Source organism: Hyalella azteca, unplaced genomic scaffold (assembly GCF_000764305.2).
Source record: "Hyalella azteca isolate HAZT.00-mixed unplaced genomic scaffold, Hazt_2.0.2 contig9899, whole genome shotgun sequence".
Lineage (NCBI taxonomy): Eukaryota > Metazoa > Arthropoda > Malacostraca > Amphipoda > Hyalellidae > Hyalella > Hyalella azteca.
Genome location: NW_025939955.1, coordinates 67,814 through 86,002, shown reverse-complemented (window position 1 = coordinate 86,002; position 18,189 = coordinate 67,814). Strand labels below are relative to the sequence as shown.

General features: G+C 37.9%; 3 protein-coding genes across 4 annotated transcripts in view; 2 read left to right on the top strand and 1 right to left on the bottom strand.

Moving 5' to 3' along the window:
* Positions 1 to 938: 938 nt before the first annotated feature.
* Positions 939 to 2,740, top strand: LOC108666386. 2 transcript variants are annotated; one of them, XM_047882209.1, is made up of 4 exons: positions 939 to 1,116; positions 1,483 to 1,635; positions 1,856 to 1,969; positions 2,278 to 2,740. In XM_047882209.1, exons 1-4 carry the CDS (start codon positions 1,096 to 1,098, stop codon positions 2,707 to 2,709), a joined length of 720 nt encoding a protein of 239 aa, XP_047738165.1. In that variant the 5' UTR covers positions 939 to 1,095; the 3' UTR covers positions 2,710 to 2,740. The 2 variants fall into 2 exon arrangements, with proteins under 2 accessions (XP_047738165.1, XP_018008739.1); XM_018153250.2 differs by having other exon boundaries at positions 1,409 to 1,635.
* Positions 2,741 to 5,140: 2,400 nt separating this feature from the next.
* LOC108666387 (suppressor of fused homolog) lies at positions 5,141 to 12,986 on the top strand. The gene is made up of 10 exons (XM_018153251.2): positions 5,141 to 5,479; positions 7,525 to 7,617; positions 8,003 to 8,181; positions 8,457 to 8,685; positions 9,304 to 9,481; positions 9,696 to 9,832; positions 10,131 to 10,259; positions 10,537 to 10,622; positions 10,924 to 11,045; positions 11,401 to 12,986. The coding sequence occupies exons 1-10, from the start codon at positions 5,262 to 5,264 to the stop codon at positions 11,470 to 11,472; spliced, it is 1,443 nt and encodes a 480-aa protein (XP_018008740.1). The 5' UTR covers positions 5,141 to 5,261; the 3' UTR covers positions 11,473 to 12,986.
* Positions 12,987 to 13,038: 52 nt separating this feature from the next.
* Positions 13,039 to 18,189, bottom strand: part of LOC108666385 (guanine nucleotide exchange factor subunit Rich) — a 36,373-nt gene continuing 31,222 nt past the window's right edge. The window contains exon 30 of the mRNA XM_047882207.1: positions 13,039 to 17,914. Coding sequence (XP_047738163.1) covers positions 17,476 to 17,914 — 439 coding nt within the window. The 3' untranslated portion in view covers positions 13,039 to 17,475. The remainder of the gene's footprint in view (positions 17,915 to 18,189) is intronic.

Sequence of the window (18,189 nt, the reverse complement as noted above, 5' to 3'; positions counted from 1 at the left end):
AATTTTGGAACAGAACTATGCTATCTGAAACCTAACCTCAGATGCGGTGAACGTAAAATTATATGATGTAACGATGCCCGGAAGTCAGATTCGATCCGCAGCCTGGTGGTGCACGGCAGGTTCTATGCGAGGCCGGAGGAAGACAAAGCCGAGTGGTTCACAGCTGATTGGTGGATGTCCGGATAGATCCAAGGCGTTCGATTTAGGGCTTATTGGACAATATTGGTGCACAAAATTGGTGGTGCATGGCTGCGCCCCCATGTCAGTTAGTCAGACAAATTTTGCTAAATCTGCAATTAACTCAATTTAACTGGTAACTGTCTATGGTCCTATTAGCAATAAAGGGCTAACTTGTCATTCTTCAACCCATGTTTTCGAAATGATTCGTATCGTAATCGAAAAACTTGTTTTGTCTTGAATAATTAAGACAAATCTCGTCTCGTCTCGTTATGTCTCGTTTCAAATCTGTCTGTCTCGTCCCGGTTCATAATTTACCGGGACACAAGTTTTAAAGTCCGGGACAGAAGTCTTGTCTCGGTTCATACGTTTATTCCGGGACAAATTTTACCCTCTGTCCCGTTATTTTTTTCCCGGAATTTTCTCGTCTCGTTTCGTCTGTCCCGGTTCATTTCGAGAAAATTATTTCGAGACGCAGGAGTCTACTTGTAACCTTACAACCTAATTCCTGCATGTCAACATACTCTGCTTTTCCCGTGTGAGCCATCCTGTCAAGTCTATCAGGAACTTGATAGCTAAATCATGGTCAATTATTGGCTGGCACCATGTATTTCTCTTGCAAATCTTCATTGTTCTGCTCTGCTTCTTTTGTATTTTTAATGGAAGATTTTCAAATAGCTATGTTAACTTTACTATTTTTGACAGATTGTATAATGTCTGATTCTGATGTTTCTTATCATTTTCCATTCATCTTATTTCCAGAGAGCATAGTTTTTAGTATGATGTTAGACACAAAGCGTAGGAAATATTTTGAGCTGAATATATGTTCAGGGTCCAAAAATGTAAAGAATGCTGTTCTGGAGGCAGCAATTTTAGGCTATGATGTTGTAGCAGTTAACACAGTTATTGGTCACTCAAATGAAATGGCCAAGAAATCAAGTAAGTCATTCATTAAAATCACAGTAAGGGAATTTTTTTCAAAAATTTTCAGTCCTTTTCTGTATATTGTGTGGTTATTTATTGGGTAATGTGTCTGTTATAGTGAATTCAATGCAATTGTAATGGTGGCTTGATTATTTTTTCCCACTTCAGTAGAAATTTTTTTTTTTAATATTTATGTAAATTTGTTTATTAAATATTTGTAATATAATAACAAATTCATGAATATACTCATGAATTCATTCTTCTCAAAAGTACTGTATGGTCTACATTCTTTTTTTTTTTTTTTCAGAGAAAAAACAAATGAAGAATGAACTTGTATTAACATCTCCCATTAAACTACAAATCACTTCTCCTGATTTGCAGAAACACAAGCTCTGTTCTGCTCCCAAAATAATATATCGTCTAACTATCACTTTGTGGACTGAGCAAGATAATATAAGAGAGTTGGTGGCAGCTGCTCAATCTATGTACGACATTGTTGCTTTGACTCCAATGACAGATGCTGCTTTGATTCAGGTAATTTAGCTGAATCAGTTGCACTAATATAATTTGAAGACATGAAATTGGTCAGTTTTGCATTAGAATCTATAACATTGCTATCCCTACTTGTGAATATTTGCTATTGGCAAAAGCAGTACTTGCAGCAGCACAAAAAATTTTCTAACAATGGTCTAATGCTGACAACAATGTCCTGATGGTTGTACAATATCTACTGATTTGTTTCATTTTATTGCAGTGTTGCCAGTTGGGCGTTAGTCCTGACATCATCAGTATTGATGGCTATACTGAGATCGGGAATGATGCACTGAAACGTCTGTCCACTGTTCCCATGAATGACACCTTCGTTGAGGTAATGGTAGCTTTATAACTTAACTTATAACTTTTATAAATGTGAAATGTCTGTCGTTTTTAATTGATAAGAATTGTATTGGCAATTAGTTGGATGTTATGCTTGATGATAGGAAAGTATATAAATTAGTTTCTTTAGCATAAAATATTTATTGAAGTGTCATTACGTACCTAGCGTTTTATTTGTTACAAAATTTATTGTCAGTCATATTCTTTCAGTCTTTATTAACACGAGTTCAAAATGGACAGGTGCAGATTACTTGATGCATTTGCTGTCTAAGTTTGAAACTCATATTGCATTCTCCCCAGCTTCTGTATTATCCGTGTGTGGGCTCCAGCTCTTCTACGGCACGTCAATCAAGCATCCGCCTTAACCAGAGCGTTGTGAGAGCTGTGCGCGGTCGCCACGTTTTTGTGAGCTGTGGTTCATCTGAAACTGCCTGCCTTCGTTCACCTCGTGACGTTTTAGGCTTTTGCTCACTCATGGGACTGTCCGAGGAACAGGCGCACGCCGCTTTGTCTCGCGTGTGTGCCGATCTTCTCTTCTGTGCTGCTCGGCGTAGACGACAAACCTTAACCAAACAGAGAAGTTCCTACACAACAAAGGCGGTAATCAGTAGTGATGTCGTGCTTCCTGTCGCTGTGATCAAGAGAAACATTGTCGAGCATGCAAAACGAAGTATCATGTCTACAAATATCAAACGACCTGTTAAACGGCAAAAAAATACGAATAAAGCTTGAAGTACATTTCTACCGGCTATTTCCCTTCCGTGTACACCAAAATTTTAGGAATCAGTCTGTCAGAAAATCTATGTCAGCATCTAGGAAACTGATAGAAAATATTTGGTGTGCGTGTACGATCGTTGAACGAACGAGTGTCTGGCAAATGTTTATTTCGTGTTTGATAGAAGTTTATCTATTTTTTATGGCCTGTCACCATAATTCTGTGAGAAATTCACTTAACTAATTCATTGCGTGATAACGTATGCTTCGTAGATAATAAATCTACCGTCTCGGTATTCTGTATTTGAATATGAGGTTTGTAGGTAAACACCGTGCTTTCAGCCGTCGTGGTCAAGTCACAAGTGTGCACATTTTGGCATGGGCTTTGGGCTGGAATTTCAATGGAGCACTCGTTAAATTACATTTTTAATGTTTCTGTAGTACTTGCCGTCGCTAAGATGTATCGAACAGATAAATATGGAAAGCACAAAGCTTAGATGCTAAGGCTTAGTGCCAGAAGCTAACTGCAGCGCTCTAGGAGAGAATGCTCTACGAGGGAAATAAAAATTCTATGTTCACCTCACAATGCTGTCATGAGGGAATGTCAGAATCGATGACGTATGACGACACAATATTATGGCAAACGAAGCCTTGTAACTATTACTGCAGCGCGACTAGAGCCACTGGCAACCCGTTTAACAGTAGACAAAACATTCGAACGGAAGCTAGATTACCCTTTCAATTAGAAGCCAATGTTAATCCAGTCCAGCCATCAGGAGTAAGCTTGTCAGAACAGAATGAAATGATGGGGACCGGTAGAGGGGAGTATTTTTTGGCCAACTTATCCACGCGCCAACATTTCTTCTCGCTTCGAGTCAAGGAGCTAAAATTTTCTAGGCATATTGAAACGCAAGTTAATAAATCCAATAAACTGCTTGGGCTGATCAGACGCTCCTACGAGTGAGTACCTAAATATAGAAATAATGAAGCTGTTGTTCACCTCTGTCGTGCGCCCGAACCTAGAGTTTGGAAACGTTGTGTAGTCACCGAGACTTGAAAAGACTCGATCGACAATTCTACGGACTCGCCTGCGGACTCGCGCAACTGGGACACTCATAATTCCTTAAATACTTAACAGATCTGTATGAATTTTGGAATGTGAGTATTAATTATCGATACAATGCCGCAGGAATTATTACAGATTTTTACATGAATTTTTTTTTAATTAAAACCAACAAACGTATTTTTATGCAACTGGGACACTCATAATTCCTTCAATACTTAACGGCTCGTCATGAATTTTGGAATGTGAGTATTAATTATCGATACGCTGCCGCAGGAATTATTACAGATTTTTGCATGAATTATTTCCTAACCTAACCTAACTTCCTAATAATAAGTCGTTTAAAAATCTGCAAAAATTCATGCGGCAGCGTATCGATAATTAATACTCACATTCCAAAATTCGAGCAGATCTGTTAAGTATTGAAGGAATTATGAGTGTCCCAGTTGCTTAAAAAATACGTTTATTGGTTTTAATTAAAAAATAATTCATTTAAAAATCTGTAATAACTCCTGCGGCAGCGTATCGATCATTAATACTCGCATTCCAAGATTCATACAGATCCGTTTAGTATTTAAGGAATTATGAGTGTCCCAGTTGCGCGAGTCCGCTGGCGGGTCCGTACAATTGTCGATTGAGTCTTGAAAAGGACAAAAATTTAGTTGAGAGTGTTCAAAGACGTGCAACAAGGATAATTCCAGGCTTAAAGGGCAAGTCTTTTGAAGAAATATTGAAGATTATGAAGCTTCCCAGTCTCCGTTATCGTAGCCTGCGTGGTGACCTCATTGAAGTATCCAATTATACTCATGGTTTGTACAAGGTCCCAGAAGGATTACTAAAACTTGAAACAAAAACCAACACCAGGGGCCACGGCTATAAACTAAAAAAAACTGCTGTGCAACTTATCCACGCGACAACATTTCTTCTCGCTTCGAGTCACGGACATGAGGAACAGCCTCCCTGAAGACATTGTTGACGCTCCGAGTATGAACGCGCGCAAGAACAGATTAGACAATGCCATACAGGAGCATATGTTTAGTCTTAAAATGCCTCGTATCCTACGGAACAACTGAAATCTAGAAACGATTTAAATCTACCGTCCGATGAAAAGATTTGATCAAAAGGCCAGTCTAGCCAAGAAAAGTACAAGAATCTGTGACAGGCCTATTCTTCAATGCCAAAGATACTATACTATGTGTTTATATTATTAATTTCTGGAAAACCGCAAATAAATGTAATGGCTCACTTTTTAATTTGAAATGTAATATTTTTTTGTAACTTTTCTAAAGCAGTTTCTCGAGAATATATCGGAGTTATGTTTTTATCTTTTATGATCGTCTATAAATAACTGGTCAAAACATTCATGACGTCGATAAATTCTATTTTCACCTCAATGGTGTCTGGTGAAGTAGTTCGTCTCTTCTTGATGGCCCGATCATGCCCCGATGGGTTTGACCGGTGTGTGTCTTAGAACTCTACACAAATTCATTGAAGAAAATTTTTGACTATGGAGTGCCAAGATATGGAATGGAAGGAGGGAAAAGTACCGTCAAACGGTGATACTCCTAGTAAAATAGAGATTGAAAGCCCGGATGCTGTGAAAAATGGTAATATCATTGCTGACAGTACTGTTCCAGCTGGTCTTCAAGCATTGTTTTGTGCATGTACAAATCTGTATCCTGATCAGCCAAACCCTCTTCAAGTGACAGCTTTAGTTAAATATTGGTGAGTCTTGAATTAAAATATTCATAGCAGTGTGGCTGATATAGAAATTGGACAATGGCCAAAGGAATAGGATTAGGAGCAGAAAATGAAATTATTGCATTTTTGTCTTATCACAGTCTAATTTTTTAATGTTTTCTTTTATTCGCTGGCACTCTGCGGTCTGTAGCCTTACCGTCACCGCTACATCCACAGTGATCCACTAGATTGTAATGGGCGCTACCGCTACAGTAAAATGTAGCTCATAGTGACAAACTAGGAATTTTTTAGAATTAGTTCATTTTTAATTTCCTCATTTATTCACGATTTAAACCAATTTCTTGTGTATGATTATGCAGGTATCCACTATCCAGGATACTTTACTGGTCTAGGTCTAGGGTAAACGTGGTATATTCCGACACATTAAGGACGCACCACTGCTGGACGCATCGAGAAATGAAAAACTATAAAAAAAACCGTATGCGTTACGTAAGTTCTGTTGCCTTCACATGACTCTCAAAACACTTCACTACGCGTCAGCAACGATGAAACGTCACAAAATGTTGCCATATTTATTAAAAAGCCTTAAAAATGGAAACCTACCAAATCCCTATATTTTACATAAAGACTATGAGAGGCAGGAGCCAGCAATTTATGGTGAGTGAAGCTAGAGTATAGACCTGTATTTTGCATGTTTCAATTCAAGTTTAATTTAGCTAGTAAAAAAATGGCATCATTTATAGAAAAAAAGTGGTCTAAGTTACCCCATTTTACGGTATTTTATATATATATATTTATATATATGTAAAAAGTCCCATTTATAGCCTATTATTCACGTTTAATTGAACATAAATAGGTCTAAAGAGGCATGCTGGTACCCTGAATGCAAATAATTGGCAATGGGAAAGCTTGGGCTACAATATCAAGACTTTTTGGGCATATTCTTCTGTTTTCGATGAATTTTACTTTATTTGGCTCCCCTGAACAATTCAAAAATCCAAAAAACGCCATCTTAAAAAACTTATAACTCCAACAGTTTTTAAGCTACGGCAATGAGAGACATACAATTAGATTTGTAAAAACAATACCTAGCGACTCTAGAAGCCTTTTTTTAACATGTGCATGGTTTGACTTATATATGGGAGGGGGAGGGGGGAGGTAAAAATGTGAAAAAAATGGGAAGAACGCGAATAAAAAAAACGATAAGGAAAATATAAAATCAGGGCTCTACAGTCGCTAGATATTGTTGTTACAAATCGAATGATATGTGTCTCGACATTGTAGCATGTGATTTGCAAAAGTTGTAAACTTTTTAGAGTACCCCTTATTTGCCGTTTTCTATTAATTCCATGTTTTCTTTCATTTTTTTAAAATTACATGAATAAAAAGGTCTTAGATTTCTGTTTTACATATGTGTACCAAGTTTCAAAACGATCCGTCTGTAAACAAAAAAGTTTTGTTGGAGGGTAGCTGGTCCCCTTAAGTAAAATCTAAAGGCTTTATCTAAAAAAGTAGTGGTAGCACTGTAGCGGCAAAACCTCGTATCGCTACTTAAATATGTATCGGGCGCTACCGCTACATTGCCTTAAATGTAGAGCCGCTACCGCTACTGAAAATGTAGCGGCCGCTACATGTAGCGCGCTACTGCCCACCTCTGTAAATTTCATAGTGGCAAACCAGAGTCCAGAGGTTTTTAAACTCTTCCTCAAGTTCAATTTGAGTACCTACTATAAGTAGACCAGTAAAGTATCATGGGTAGGTACCAGCATTATCATACATAAAAATTTTGTTTAAATACCTATTGAGTAAATGAGGAAATTAAAAATGAACTGATTCTAAAAAATCTCTGGTATACCACTATGCATACTATGCTTGTTTCTATCAAAGAATGATTGATCAGGACTTGACAGCTCTAAAGTTTAGAGCCCCAAATAGTCATGAGTTATTTGCTTGCTATAAAGTTGCTTAATAGCAAGCAAATAAGGATTTAGGCAGGATGCAGATTTATATTTTTTATTTGTTAATCTAATGATCCTATTTGAATTTAAGACAACCACCTCTCATTACAGGTTGGGTGGTCCTGATCCTCTGGATTACATCAGTATGTATGATGTGCCTGGAAATGATAAGTTGAAGATTCCTCCACATTGGCATTATATCAGGTATGTCTCTACCTTGTTCTCAATAGCTTAAAGTCACACATTGCCATAGCTCGTGAAAATTTCTGTGGATTTATTACAGTATTTGGAAAAAATGTAATGTTATTCATGTTATTGAAGATTCTTTGGCTCGTAATGTAGTTCATAATTTATTTACTTTTTTAATTAGTATAGGTATTTCAACCCATATATTGTGCAAACTGTCAAAATGTTTATTTATATAGAGGCAGCTTTATGTCATCAAATCTCAGGAAGAAGTTATGAAAATAATCCCATTTTCCTCAGATTACATTTGAGTAATATGTGAGCTAAGCATGGTATGTTGTTGGTAATTATGAGAGCAAATGTTTATCTTTCATTCTTATCTAGTTATTTATTTCATCAACAGCTTTGGTTTATCTGATATCCATGGTGATGGGAGAGTCCATGAGTTCACTGGTCCAGACAAAGTTAGTGGCTTTGGTTTTGAACTCACAATGAGGCTCAAGAAAGAACCCACAGATAAAGGACCTCCAACATGGCCTGCTGCCATCATGCAAGGCCTTGCCAAATATGTATTCCAGTCTGGTAAGTTTCTTCCTAAATACCTTGGATATTTTTTATGGTTAATTCATCAGTACACTAGTATTGGTTAATTCATCAGTACACTAGTATTGTAGAATTCTTCAGTACAATAGTGTTTTGCAGATGAATGAAATGTATAATATGCCAGTAATACTATATACTAATGGCTAATATGTAGAATGAGGATGTATTTTGTGGCATTGTTTGGTCTTGCAACAATAATTTGATCAATATTGGCATTTCTGCATCTTATTTGTAATTGTCTCCTTATATTTCAGAGAGCACGTTATGTGTTGGTGATCACGTGAGTTGGAACTCGCCTCTGGATGGTGGTGAGTCTAGACTCCAGCACATGCTCATGGCTGAGGATCCTTGTCTGGGGATGGTGCGCACTCCTAATGGCAACGTACAGTTTGTGCAGGTTGTTGGGATCACTAGTGAAGAGCTGCGTGCAGTGCAGCACTGGAATGGAGCAGGGGTTCTTGCAATTCTCAAAAGATCCCTTGTGTAAGTGTGTCATTTCTATGTAGTGACTTCCATAGATGATCCATCCGTCTTTTGTGACTTCCATAGATGATCCAAATCATCCAACTGTCTTTAGTGACTTCCCTAGATGATCATCTGTCTTTAGTGATTTCCATAGATGATCCATAAATCTGTCTTTAGTGACTTCCACAGCTTTCATAGATGATCATCTGTCTTTAGTGACTTTCATAGATGATCCATCTGTCTTTGGTGACTTCCATAGATGATCCATCTGTCTCTAGTGACTTCCATAGGAGAACCATCTGTCTATAGCGACTTCCATAGATGATCCATCTGTCTTGAGTGACTTCCCTAGATGATCCATCTGTCTCTAGTGACTTCCATAGATGAACCATCTGTCTATAGTGACTTTCATAGATGATCCATCTGTTTTACGTGACTTTATTTAATGATCCATATGTCAATGAATTATTAATGTGCATGTACTCAGCATTGCTCTAAATTTTTACCTAACATAATTTGGATTGGGCTTTCAATTTGCATCTCAGTGCAAAGAGTACTTGAATTCATGGGTAAAGCCACATACTGATTGCATAGTAAATTTTTGTATTACGTTAGGTATAATTTTGTGATTTTCAGAACTGGAGGCCCGTGGCTCGTGACTGACATGAGACGTGGAGAGAGCGTCTATGAACTAGACCCAGCTGTTGCAGAAGAGGTTGAGGCTGGCATTGAAAGTACTGGCTCGAATCTTTCTGGAGTTTCGGCGAGAATATCTTGGGTTATGCAACCTGACGTTACACTCAACTCCTGCCTGGTAATAAATCTACAGAATCTATTCAAAGATCTGCATACTAATTGAATTATTTCTGAGCTAACCAAAAAACATTCACTACTTGTACTTTATTTGTACACATTTACTCCATAACTTGTGAATCATTATTGCACCTAAAGTGAAATCTGTGTCTATTCATCAATAAAGGATGCATTCTCGCCTGCTGCATTGTCTGATAACGCGTCATTATTTACAGAGAGCTCAGGACAGGAGCTTGGCATCAGTCGACAGTCCTTCCATCACAGTGAAGAAAGAAAACAACTCTGACTCTGGTCAAGACTTACCGCTCATTAAGAGTGAACCAAAACAAGAGGAAAGCGAGCAAAATGTTGAGTGAGCACAATTGCACTAAATTATTAATAACATCCTGGAATAATTTCTGAATCATACTTCTCTATTAATTATGTCTTCGGATTTTTACTGAGCTAATAATCTCTTGCTAATATTTAGTTTCAGTATTATATTCAAGACAATTTACCCAAAATCATAATTCTAGAGACAACTCTCGCTGTTGTTTCAGTTTCCAGAAACATCATTGATTTGTGGTCTCAACAAAGATTTTGGTTATCTGCCAACCTGAAAAAAAAGATCGTTTATTTACGTCATAATTACGTTTGTTGAATGTTTACAGTACAGAAGAGAAACAGAGAACAGCCTGCAGTGGCGCTGTGCCTGCAGAGCTTTTTGAGACTCAGCGTCTAGAGAGCGTGCATGTCACCATTAACCTGGAGTCCGGCGCACTGCTGCCTCTCGCGCTCAGGTATCATTAAAACTCTACACCTTGCATCGAGATATGAAATAATACACTTCCTCTTTAGTTTCGCAATTATTAAAAATTTTCCAGCGATAATAATGATTTCTGCTAAAGAATATGATGCATTTATAATATCATGAATTGTTGTTTGAATTTGTTTTGGCGATACTTTGACCCTAATAAAACTTGTGAATGAATATTCAAACATAAGAGTAGCGCCTGAAAAAAAACATTGGTCATGTGAATATTTTAGCTGGAAAATCAATTTTATGTTTACGTACAGAGGGCGCTTGAAGCACGGGCGGCACTTCACGTTCAAGGCAGTGCTGGGGTCGGCAGCGCTGACGCTCATTGCCCCGGGTGTGAGCGGTCAGTAATCATGCATTGGATTTATTATACTTATTCATGGTAGGTATATGATTATATGGTTTCACTAGTCCACAACAAACAGTATTTAAATTTATAAAGAGTTTGATGCTTGTGTCAGATTTCATTTGATGCGAGTTGACCAAACATGACCTAAGCCACTAAGTGGCATAAGTAGCTTGCCACGCCTTATGCCAATGAAAAAGTTACAAATAATAAAAATGTTTTGTAAAACTATACGACTGAAAATGGCTTCTATTGGTTCACCTGAAGTGAATGTGGAGATATAGTTTTTTAATTGCAGGGGCGTTTGTATCTGCTGAATCACCGTACGCAGTGAGAGGGCCCTGGCTTCAGCTCCTCATACCCGATGACCTCATCGAACTGATGAGCGCCGACCTCGCCGGACTCGCCGATCCTGATGAGGTCAGGACTCTTGGCTTCTATGCATGCACCTCAAGTTCCTATCAATTTTGAAATACTTTCCGTATGATTTAGGGCGTATTTGACGTATAAACATGGATTGTTTTCATCCCGTTACGTTCATGGTTATTTTCCGTATCCATATTGGTGGAACTGATGATAAACCTGTCTCTGAAATCCTGTGTTTGCATTGATCGTCTACGGGTCGAGGAGTAAGAAGTGCGCGCTATTCCTTGAAGAAATGAGAATTTCCGCGCTACCTGAACGAAGGTTCAGACTTTGCCACTAGGTTAATGATCTATTTGAAATTTCAATCTGAAATCTACATCATCCATTCTATAACTCTTTTACTTTCCAGGTTAAGGTTCCAGTGACTTTCCAATGGCCGGCACACAAGTTAACTCTGACGATAGTCGGCGAAGATTGCTAGCTGAACCAGGAAACTCCCTTCTTACAGGAATTCTCAAAAGGTGTCTGTGTTTTTAGTTATGCCTCGAAGTGCCTGGATTATCGTCATTACCTTCTCGCGACGCTATAAATGTAAGTTTATACGATCCAATCCCTGTTACGAACGTTCACTGATAGATTGCTCGCAGTGTTACTTTGACACAATTCTCACTTGTTACAAAAAGTAACACTCATAACTATATTGTATTAAAATCCGAAGTTGCCCGATAAGTTTACCTGCCGATCGCGGGATGCAGGTTGCGATCGAGCATTTGCTTCTGGCTTTGTTCAACTTAAGTAAAATGTTAATGAAAGGGGAGTCGCTGTCACTACCGCATGCCTCGGAACATTCGAATCTAGACTAAAAATGCATAGGTAGTAACAGGTTTTATTGACCGTTAATAAGCTCAAAGAATACAGTTCTTATTGTTTATGTCGGTGATTTATAATGAAATTGCGGAGCGTTTTTTTTTACACTGGTAATTTGATTTTAAAGGAACTTCATAGTTTGTGAGAGACAAACTCGAGACTAGTATTAATGAGTCGCTTGACCTCAGAACTGTTAACGTTGAAGAACTGTTCGACAGTATAGTGGGTTAAAGTTATTTTTGTTTAGATAATGTGGAAGGAGTTAAGGCCTCTTATCATATCAACAGCGACATGGCTGCAAGTTACTCTGCCGCTCGAGGGTTAACTTTTCCAACTTTTTTATGTTCCCTTACGAAAATTGATATACTTGATCCTTTCATGTTTTTCATAGTTAAAGTTCTCATGGTTAGTTAATCACGTAGGTACAAACTGACAATTAACTGGTGCTAAAAATAAATGTCATGCTTTAGGAGAACACACGACACAATCCGTAGGGATCTCTGGACGATCACTGATACAGGTTCTAATGTATTTTTATAAGTATTTTTTAATTAGAAAACTCTGTCACGATTTCCTCGCATTACCGAATAATGTAACTAGATGGTGAACTTAATTTAATTAATATACGTGTGATCGAATTTTCTCTACGAATCTAGAATATTATTTAATTATGGCGATCTGCCGATGCTTCTCTCTTCCATTCCCGTCCTTTATGTTGTGCATTAGTCTAAAGTGCAATATAGATCTTACCTGTTCATGGTCATACTCGAGTCTTCAGGTCTGAGTTTTTTGCGGATAACTGCGGTCGAATAATCGAACAATTTTTCAAAAGGTCAAAATAGTTGGTGGCTAATTTTTTTTAGCGATTTTCCTGGTTAACATTAGTAGCGCGAAAAAATAAGCATTGGAACAACATTATTGCAATCACTGTTTGCATCCTAAGACTGCTTATCGCCACCTCTTTCTTATTGTCTTCTGCGTTTCACTGTTCCTGCTAACCTGTGGTGTTGCTATTATAGTTCTCTCGGTTTACCGCAATGCCACCATATTTTGCGAGATTAAATCTTAGACAAGTTACTGCTCTTCGCTTTTAACCGCAGTTTTCAAATAAATATTTTTACCCTGAATTATAGATCTATGACTCGCCTTGCAGTAGGCAGGAAGTAGGAATGAAAACCAATTCATTGGGCCATGTACTCATACAGGGGATGATTGATACAAAATAAGGCTTTACACCTCTTAGATGCACACTTTTCTAATTGTATAAATTAGTCGCAACAGTTTGGCACCCACTATGAAGCACTGAAAAAAAAGACAAGATAATTCGACACTTCAGCGCTACGGTCTCATCTTCATTTGGCAGGGGACGTTACAGTGCGGCTCGTTTTACTGCAAGAAAAAAAACTCGCAGATCGTTCCCGCTTAACGCTAACACATATCTCATTCAAAGTTAAGTTCTGCATGCGCTCCTGAAAATAAGTTGTAATTATCCCGAAATTGCGTCATACAGTTACGGTAACGCTGTGATCGAATTGCATGATTGAAGTAAGTAGTAGTAAATCTACTACTACTACTACTACTACTCATGATTGAAGATTCACGACGAGTTGTTGCATTGCAGAATTCCTTTATGTCTGCAGAAGTCAGTTGCCACGTTCATGACATACCAAAGCCATGGCAGTTCATGAAATAGCAAGGCCAGTTGTACACAAAATTTTCAGAGGATTTTGAAAACGATTCGTCTTCTCAACTTGGATGATGAATGCATTCCTCCTTGCCGATAAGAAATTCCCTCTTGCAGGTTCAACATTGATCCGTAATTTAGCAATATAATTACAAAGAATATGACTAAAATTGTTCAACGAATTGCATCGAATATGATGAATAAAATAAAATTCACCCACATGCAGTGAAAACTTATGAATGCTCAGGCAAATTACGTATGACATGATCTTCATTGTCGGTTTGGAAAAATTACGTCTTTACCGTACAAGCCGACAATACAGCCTTGGTGCTAGAGTGCGTTTATTTTAGTCTTTTTGGTAAAAATTTACGTCTTCTCACTAAATACTCGCAGACCTGGACAGTTCGTAGCTCCATTCATTCATCTCATAAAACCATACCAGTTCACCACGCCAATACAAAGCCTTTCAGAACAAATCAATTGTAAACGAAAATTGGCACGCGTTATTGATTGAATTAAACAGTTTCAAAACAAAATGAGTGCAAGAATTGGGACGTTGTTGCTTATGATCTGATAGATTTGTCTGAAACTTTCGTGTCAGAAGGGAGACGCATTCTCATCTGAAACTATCAGAACGCAAATCCCAGAAGGCCGAGTCTCGAGGCTCATTGCGTCAATAGCAACTCGTGTGATTTTTCTTAAATTCGGTGGTCTCTTCTGCGATTGTCATGTCAGCTTCAATTACTGCATAAATTCCACTTTCTCGAATTCGCTAATGAGAACTTAGCTCCAGTGTTGGAACAAAGTTATGGAATGAGGAGCAGAAAACCAGCGACATTAAACGCTTTGAGGGCACAACACACACACGCATAATTCTATCTACACCACAGCTGAGCAATCGAAAAATGGACGAATCGAGGACGATGAGAGGTCTACTCTTGGTTGAAAATACAACTCAGTAGACAGTCGCTCTCAAAAGGCGAACATTAAGCTCCTAGAATATTTTCCGGATTACGTCAAGCCTGTTACGCAGGCAACACTAAGATTCTTACAACGAGTCAAATTTGAAACGATTTAAACGAGACGAGACACGTCAATTCTATGAAATACCTGAAGTTCCAAGTTTACTGGCAGCCAGAAAAGCGATTAATCTACTCGTTCTACAGTACGTATTGCTTCACTACCATGTTTCATTAATATTTAGAACCACATAAGCTCAAAATACGACCACAAACAATATCAAGGGTTACTAATACTAATGGATTTCTGCTTGAAATCGAACGAAAATTGATGCTAATTACACATTTGGAATGTATTACTAAAATAAACACATCAAAAATTCTCAATAAATAGTACTGACTCTAAACTTGGTCAGTTGAATACCCGAACCAATACACATTAGGAAAAAATGACGCAAGCCAATCAACCGAATAACTCTAAGACAAATTTTAAAATAAAAAGGCGCGATTTGAAAGCAATGAGTGCGAAAACCAACACAAGAAGCCAGCGATCTTGTTGAATTTTTCAGCGTGTTCACCCAAATTACATTATTAGAAACAGAAAGGTGCTGATTACAAAGCAGGCAATTTTATTGAGCGGTGTTTTCCTGTAATGATTAATGTGATCGAGAAAACTGAACAAAAAACCTCAATATAATCTTAAACCACAAAATGTGATCAAACGTCTGAAATTAGCTCATTTCTAAGGGCCCTACAATAAATAAAATATATGTTGATAAATATTGCCTAATTATTACAAGCATTCTATCTCAAAGAAAGATCAAGCAAAAATTTTCGCCCGAGCTTATCCAATTAGGTCAGATTTTCAAAAATAGTTACGATCACCGTAAGTATATACGCTTATCACCTCTATGATCAGAACACGAGGTATTCGAACGTATTTTTGAGAATTCGACCACATTACAGAAAATAAAATCAGAGCAAAGTTTGGCCGGGGAGCAACAATGTGAAGCAATTGGCTGACAAATGCTCAGGAAGACCAGTTCAATTACTGAACGAACAAGTGCAAGTTGGGAGTTGACTAACAATAAGTTATACTTTACAAATTCATTAATAAAAAGTGAAAATACAATATTCAAACAATGTCTACTTACAGCGAGGCTCTGGAACCTCGAATACAACTAGCAGGCTGCAATGTTAAAACTTAGAACACTATATAAATGGAGTTTACACAAAATGCAGCTGGACAATTAACTTATTTCACTTGTCAACTGCACAAGTTCAATTCTAGTGCCCTGAATTATATAACTAAAATGATTGATACAAATTGTGTAAATATTAACTGGTGGTCTCAAACAAAATCTATCGTGCGGACTAACGGTTGCCTCTGCAATGAGATAAAACATTGGTTCTGTAGAAAGAAACGAACCGTAAATCATGAAAACATTAAAAAGTGATGAACTACAATTAACTCTTCTTTCACGAATTCATTTCGTTGAAGCATCAAATGTCATGATGAAGTCAAAGTTTATAAAAATATAGCCATGAAATACCTTTGAACTTACCCACTCGGTACGTTGAATAGCTAGCATCAACACTACACGAATAAGTAAGCTATTATATCTTCGTCCAGCTCTCATAGTATAGCACAAAAAATAACCGAATAGCTTACAAGCAAGGGACAAAAACCTAGGCTACATCACCCATAACTGTACAGTGGAGGAACCCTCGCTATTATGTAATGCAAAGCTTACGCATGTACACACAACCAGCGTAGAAAACAACAAGTATGTTTTAGCTGCCACGATCTCATCCGTTTGAAGATGAAGAAATAAATTAGCATCTATATAATAAAAAGCATGAAACTTTTGCGTATTGTCCACGTCCTATCAGCGGCATAGTTTATTTCATGAGGCGCAAAAGCATAGCACACATCGTGTCTTTTTGTAAAAATCTAATTTCGCACACATAATCTAAGCAACAGACATCGGCAATTTCGCACACATAATCTAAGCAACAGACATCGGCACACGTATTAAAACTGCGAGTTATTAGTGTTACCCAAAGTCAATCAAGCAATGAATGTTTACCAGGTCGATGGAAATTTCACTTTCTGAAAGTCTTATCAATCTTGACGAGAAAAGTGGCCCAAGAGGATGTTTTCGTCGATAGACTACGACGTTATTGGCATGAGAACAAAGCTCAACAATTAGGGGAGCGAGTTGTGGTCCACCAACACTATCAAAGATATCGGCTATCGAATTTGAACATGAAAATCGTCAATCTTATGTAGTGCCCATAAATAAGAATATCAACGGGGAGTGCATGGGTCCAATAGAGGTCAAGACTAACTCAGAATTCATGCCTTAATTATTTCTTGTTGTTCAAGCAATGTTTAAAAAGTGTCCTTGGATTTCTCATAGTGGAATTCTCCGACAATCAAAGCTAGTTGATTACATGCCATTTCTGCACTGCAAGTCTTTGAAAATGCTTGACAGAAATACTCTAACATGGGTAGAATAATTGATGGATGGGATTTTGCCGATTTTAACGTCAATATCCGTATTGTTTGCATTTTATCTCAGTATCGAATGCGTAGAAGTTAGAATCAATTCAAATCGCAGGTCAAGCATAGCATGTATAAAAATATTAATTCTACAGAAAATAACAAGTGAATGCATCAGCATTACCCACGGTCATGTATATTCAAACTTCCACTGTTGTCTTTAAGCGGCTAGGCTAAAAGCATGAGAGGAACGGTAATTTAGAACATAAAAATTTTGTTGTTTTCCCACACTTCATAAATTTGCAAAGCATGAAGTGTCTCCTCAGAGTGTATGAGATAACTAAAGTTATAGAAAGAAACGGCTGCCAAAACCTGCGATGTTAATGAAAAAAAGTCGGGACACCATTGAGGTGGTTTTTATCAAAAAGTTTCAAGTTAAAAAAAGGTTTATTTCGTAGCGAGGAAGTTCTACGAAATGACGCAAGCACTGCCTTCCTCAGGATTGGAGTGCAGCGAACTACGTGAGCCAGAACGCTGCACTGCATGAAGTGGAGAATCTTCCTCCTCTTCAGTTACACGTTCGACTTTAGAATTAACGCGCCCGAGAGTTTTGCTGTAGCGTTCGCTGCTAGCGGTGCTTTTTGACTCGTTTTCATGGGACGAATTCGCCCCAAGGGAGCCAGACTCGCGGGCAGTTTGGACGGCACTGTTGTTCTCTATTGCGGGGTCAGAGGAATAGACTAACAGCTTCTTCTTGGACGGCGGTAAGCTGTTGCTGGCGGGGACGGAGCGAGGAGCGTTGTTCGGACTGCTGACTGAGAACTGAGATTCTTGGCGACTTTTGATGATTGATTCAAGAACTCGCACTTGCGGAGTAATGGCTGCCATGAAGTTCTGATAGCCCAAGCTGTAAAAAATGGAGGGCTCTTAAATTCGTGATTTGAAAATAGAAATAATAAATATCGGACAATAACAACGTAAAACTATTCAAAATCTCCCAAATTATAATCGAATGCAAAAATCAACGACCAAAACTTTTTAAAATGTAATATATTAGGAACCGAATTCGAATTAGATCGCATGTGATGAAATTAACTGCAAATTGGCAGATAAATGACATCAAAAAACAAGTCGGTGAAGATCTTTCCTGCAGGTGAAGGTATAAAATAGTCCATAATAATC